General features: G+C 30.1%; 1 protein-coding gene across 1 annotated transcript; it reads left to right on the top strand.

Moving 5' to 3' along the window:
* The first annotated feature begins 828 nt into the window (after positions 1-828).
* LOC107854315 (calcium-dependent protein kinase 17-like) lies at positions 829-5,869 on the top strand. The gene is made up of 8 exons (XM_047399052.1): positions 829-1,648; positions 2,238-2,381; positions 2,951-3,103; positions 3,421-3,536; positions 3,850-4,017; positions 4,714-4,841; positions 5,247-5,346; positions 5,508-5,869. The coding sequence occupies exons 1-8, from the start codon at positions 952-954 to the stop codon at positions 5,607-5,609; spliced, it is 1,608 nt and encodes a 535-aa protein (XP_047255008.1). The 5' UTR covers positions 829-951; the 3' UTR covers positions 5,610-5,869.

Below are 5,869 nucleotides of genomic sequence, written 5' to 3'. Positions count from 1 at the left end.
TTTTTTTTTTTTTTTTTTTTTTTTTTTTTTTTTTTTTTTTTAACTTGTATGGTGCAGTTGAACTGACAAAAATTACCAATAATTATTGTAGTTTGTTAAGTTTTTCGATAGTTGCTCTATGCCTCCTTTTCATTCAAAGTTATTTGTAGGTTTAATTCTCTTCTTTAAGGATGAATATATTTGCTCCAATTATCATTCACACCATTGAATGATTTAGACCATCCAAATTCAGGAAAGTATAAAATTAAAGCAATGGCTTCTAATTATTCAGAAGAGATAATTTACTTTAATTTCTCTGTCTAATTATTATTATATGTGAAGTTAAATTATATTTTTAAAAATATGACTTCTTAAATTTCATCATTACAGCTCAAATTAGTAGAATGTTAATCGAGTGAAACGTTTAAGAGAAACTTTTTTTGAAAGATCTGTTAATCCAAATGCTCTATTCTCAAATGAGCGAAACTACTACACTTTTGTAATTAATTCGGGCTGAGCCCTGTTATATGTAATACTTTCTGTAATATTTTATTTATTATATTGAAAGGCACCCTTTTAACCAAAAAAAACGAAAGAAAGAAACGTTTATTAATATTATTATAATCTTTCTTGAAAGTGCGTAAATACCTTTAATAAAAAGACCATATGAATAGGATGACGTAACATATTTTACCCAGTGACGAATTCAAAGTCAAATGCAAAAAAATAAAAAATAAGAAATAAGAAAGACAATTTTCTCAACCTCTAATATTCATTTTTCTTTTTTCTTTGACCCCTCCAAATGCAAAGTTTAGTTTTGTTTCTCTCCTTGCCACCCCTCAATCATCACCATCACTTTGCTTCATTCACCCATTTATTTTTTTCTTTCTCCTAGATTAACTCTTTTGATTTCTCTTTGGTGTTATTTCTTCATCATCTTCATTTCTTTGCCCTTTTAGTCCCCCTAATACAATGGGGAACTATTGTTGTTCAAGGGGCCAACCTAATGATGGAGATCATCACATGAGTACTATGACAGAAACATCGAATACAAAAAATGATCAATCAATTGCAAATAAGTCTAAAAAACAAAAACATGCCCCAGTTACACCACCAAAATCTCCTGACCCTTCTTCAAAACCATCTAAAAATTCCCCTATAGGGCCAGTTTTAGGCAGGCCAATGGAAGATGTTAGAAAAACATATTCTATAGGTAAAGAATTAGGGAGGGGTCAATTTGGTGTGACACATTTATGTACACATAAACAAAGTGGTGAACAATTTGCTTGTAAGACAATAGCTAAAAGGAAATTGGTTAATAAAGAGGATATTGAAGATGTGAAGAGGGAAGTACAAATAATGCACCATTTAACAGGCCAACAAAACATTGTGGAACTTAAAGGGGCTTATGAGGACAAAAATTCTGTGCATCTGGTCATGGAATTATGTGCTGGTGGTGAACTTTTTGATAGAATAATTGCTAAGGGACATTACACTGAACGTGCTGCAGCGACTTTGCTTAGGACAATTGTGCAAATTGTACATACTTGTCATTCTATGGGAGTTATTCATAGAGATCTCAAGCCGGAAAATTTTCTCCTCCTTAATAAAGATGAGGATTCACCTCTCAAGGCTACAGACTTTGGTCTTTCCGTATTTTATAAGCAAGGTACGTTAATAACTTTACTTTTATGCACTTCCATTTTTTGTATAATATATGCATGCACCGTGCACGTTTACGGCACTAGCACATTAATGGTGAAGCCCATGTAGGACGATTGACCAAAAGGCCTGTGTGACCTAGAGGTCAATAGGTGAAAACCTTGGGAGATGCAAAGGGAACATTGCATAGAAAAAATGCTAGTCATTTCTTCTCATTTACCTAAGTCATGGTGAATAGAGTAGTTATCAGATACATGGACCTTGTCCGATTTGGGCTGGTAGGTTAGAATTTTTTGTGCTGTCTTTTTATTTCACTTTGGGCTGATCGATTGGTTTATGTATTGTATTATGTTCCTGATTAATTAATAAAAATCCCAAAATTCATATTTTAAAAAAGGTTATTATCATATACATGTGCTAGTGAGATGTAATAGGTGCAAGTTGAAATGTGCACCTGAACTACTGGCTCAAACACAAAAACACACACACACAAAAAAAAGAAGAAGAAAGAAAGTAAAGAAAAAACAGTTAGTGTTGAAAGAAAAGAAAAAACAGTTAGTGTTGTTTATCTCATTGTTAGATTTTGTATTGTGCAGGAGATGTGTTTAAGGACATAGTGGGCAGTGCATATTACATTGCACCAGAAGTATTGAAGAGAAGATATGGTCCAGAAGTTGATATATGGAGTGTTGGTGTTATGTTATACATTCTTCTTTCTGGTGTTCCTCCTTTTTGGGCAGGTATATTAATGTTTAATATCATCACTTAAACTCTAGGGTATTAACTTAGAAAACAATAATTAAGAGGCAAAAAGAAAATCGTCATCTATTTTAATTAATCTCCTTGATCATGCATGATTGATGGCGGATTCGGGATCTGGATGATACTTCCGGTTTATAGTCCGACCGAGAGTATGGGGCTCTAATTAAGACAGACTATTTTCTATCTACAAACTGTATGTGTCCAAATCGTGAATGTGATCAAGGAAATTAATTAAGATAGACTATTTTCTTATTTCATTTTTAGATTAGCTAATTAGAATTATTATCAACAATTACACAGCTGAACATGATGATTATGCGAAAAACTTTTACATTGTGAAAAATGGGTAATAGTTGAACTTAATCAATAGGATATCCTCCCTTTACTCTTTTATTGCCCCTTAATATGATTGAATATTACTAATATACTCTTGGTGGAAATTCACTTTAAATATGTACAATGAAAATCCTAGTAATTAATTGTGTGTCAATCTTAAGTAAGATTAATTAGAGGTTAATGAATGATTATTATTTTTATTTGTTTTCAGAAACTGAACATGGAATATTCAACGCAATTTTGCGTGGACATGTTGATTTTTCAAGTGATCCATGGCCTTCAATTTCCCATGGTGCCAAAGACATTGTCAGGAAGATGTTGACTACAGATCCCAAGCAGAGGTTAACAGCAATCCAAGTGTTAAGTAAGTTGATTAATTATTCACCCTTATTCTATATTAAATCAGTTTAACTAATACAACTATAAAGTGTAACAAAAATATTATTCTATCATGTCATTCAAAAGATGGTTTGTGATCTTAAAAATTAGGCAGGTTGCTTACTATAACAGATAAGTGATCTAAAGATTCGTTACACTGTTAATGCAGAATTAGTTAAACTAATGTTAAATTGTATATCAATTATGAATGTTTAACTATGATACTTAGCTTGAAGCAAATATAGGTTTTAAAAAAAACAGTTATGATTAATTTCTAAGTAAATTATTTGTATATGAAATCAGATCATCCATGGATCAAGGAGGATGGGGATGCACCAGATACACCACTTGACAATGCTGTTTTGAGTAGACTCAAACAATTCAGAGCTATGAACAATTTCAAGAAAGTTGCACTAAGGGTAACTAATTAATCCCTTTTTTTGTCTTTTTTCTTTTATGTAGAAGCATTAAAATTAATGATCGGTGTTATGTCACAAAAGTAAAATTTCAAGATCTTCAAAAGTTGCACCAAATGTTAATTACAAAAATGAGTACTATCTTAGAGTAAAAACAACAACATACTCGGTAAGTATACAAAGCTTACTTGTCACTATCTCGTGGAGGTAGAAGTTGCTTCCAAAAGAAACTTTGGCTATTAATTTAGGGTAATTTTACCTTTTTTGAGATTTTAAAAAAATTGTCAAAATATTCATTGGATGGAATATATTACAGGTTATTGCAGGGTGCCTATCAGAGGAAGAAATTATGGGATTAAAGCAAATGTTCAAAAGCATGGATGCTGATAATAGTGGAGCAATAACACTTGAAGAGCTAAAACAAGGATTTGCCCAACAAGGAACAAAATTATCTGATTATGAAATTCAACAATTAATGGAAGCTGTAAGTCCTCTAGTTAAATTCTTATTTCAAAGACTTTTTTTTTTCTTTTTGATATTCAAAACTTTTTTTCCTAAGTTGTAAGTAATAGTCATTGCACTTAGCTTACTTCACAATTTAATCACTTAGAAATTTAGAAAAGGACCAAAAATTAGGAATTTATCAATAGGTTAGCCCCTAGAAAACATAATCACAGATATTAGAGGATGAAATGAATTTTAGAATTTATTGTCATTTTCTAGAAACCCATTTGAGGTCAACAAGTTGTCGAGTTTTATAATTTACGGCAAAATGAATCCAAAAAAATGTTTTGGGATGTAAAAAATCGTATCACGACTAATTTAATTAAACTATTTTTGTTATATATATATATATATATATATATATATATATATATATATATACTCTTTTTGGATGTCTGAGGGCCCTCTATTTTCATCACATTGTTATTAATTATTCCCGCTCCCCATGTATATCACAAATTTAGTTTTTCCAGATTTTATATTATCACACATAATCTTAATGTATATTTATTTAAAATGTAGATGTTAGTGTACATATTACTTATTACCTTAACCTAAAGGTCTTTCTATTTAACCTAAAGGAAATCTTTTTGCAGCAAATATTATGGAAAAAGTTGTAACTCTTGTATTCTAATGTTGATTTTTATTCGTATACATTATAAAAAAATAAAAATAGGCTGATGCTGATGGAAATGGAACAATTGACTATGAAGAGTTTATTACAGCAACAATGCACATGAACAGAATGGACAAAGAAGAACATCTTTACACAGCGTTCCAATATTTTGACAAGGATAATAGTGGGTGAGTTCCATTTCAAAGGATTTAACTTATACTTACTAACGGCATTGTAAAAGAATTGTCAGTGTATTTTAAGTTGTTGCAGCAAATTACTTATTTTTATTTTCAGAGAAATTAACATATATTACTTTGATCATCTAAAATATTTTTGCCATCATGTCACTTAAAAAATAATTATAAGTAACAACTCATAATTTATAGAAGTAGTAACGCAAAAATAAGGCACGTCATTTAATACAACATGTATCAACATATGTTAATATGATATTGTATTAATTGATTTAATTGATTTTAATATGACATAGTACGCTTAGGTATCATTAATTTCATGAAAATTGTATTTCAATTTCTCCTGGATTTTGTAATTAACTGCTTTATTTATTGTAATCTTTTTCCAAATTTCTTCAGGTATATTACACTAGAAGAGTTAGAGCAAGCTTTACTAGAATTTGGTATTGATGATGGAAAGGATATAAAGGAAATTGTTGCTGAAGTTGACTCTAATAACGTAAGTTTGAAACTCACAGTTCCACTAAATAACCAGTTAATGTTTATCATAATTATATTCGTATAATTACCTCATAAATTATTTAACTATGCACGTATTAGATAATAGATATCATTAGTGCATAAATCTTAAACTATAATTACTTAATTCTTGTTATGCAGGATGGTCGAATTAACTATGAGGAGTTTGCAGCTATGATGAGAAAAGGAACTCCGGATGCAGCAGCAGAGCTAAAGAAACGAAGGGAGTCATTTGTTGCATAAATTTTCATTGTGAATATAAAAAAGAATCCAAAATCAAAGTCATTGGTACTTTCATTGGAGAAAGACCAAAGGCTTATTTTGTAAAAAAAAAATTCAAGCCATTCATGAAGTTTTACAATTTCATGGATGCTTATGTATATTATAACTATCATTTTTCTTAAAAGCAAATTGGAAAAGAAATGAGAAATTAGAATATTCATGAGTAAAAACAACTTCGTAAAAGGACAATTTGTGTATATAATATAATATAAATCCTTTTG

This window comes from Capsicum annuum, chromosome 11 (assembly GCF_002878395.1).
Source record: "Capsicum annuum cultivar UCD-10X-F1 chromosome 11, UCD10Xv1.1, whole genome shotgun sequence".
Lineage (NCBI taxonomy): Eukaryota > Viridiplantae > Streptophyta > Magnoliopsida > Solanales > Solanaceae > Capsicum > Capsicum annuum.
The sequence above is the reverse complement of the archived record's forward strand: the minus strand, read 5'-3'. Positions and strand labels throughout refer to the sequence as shown.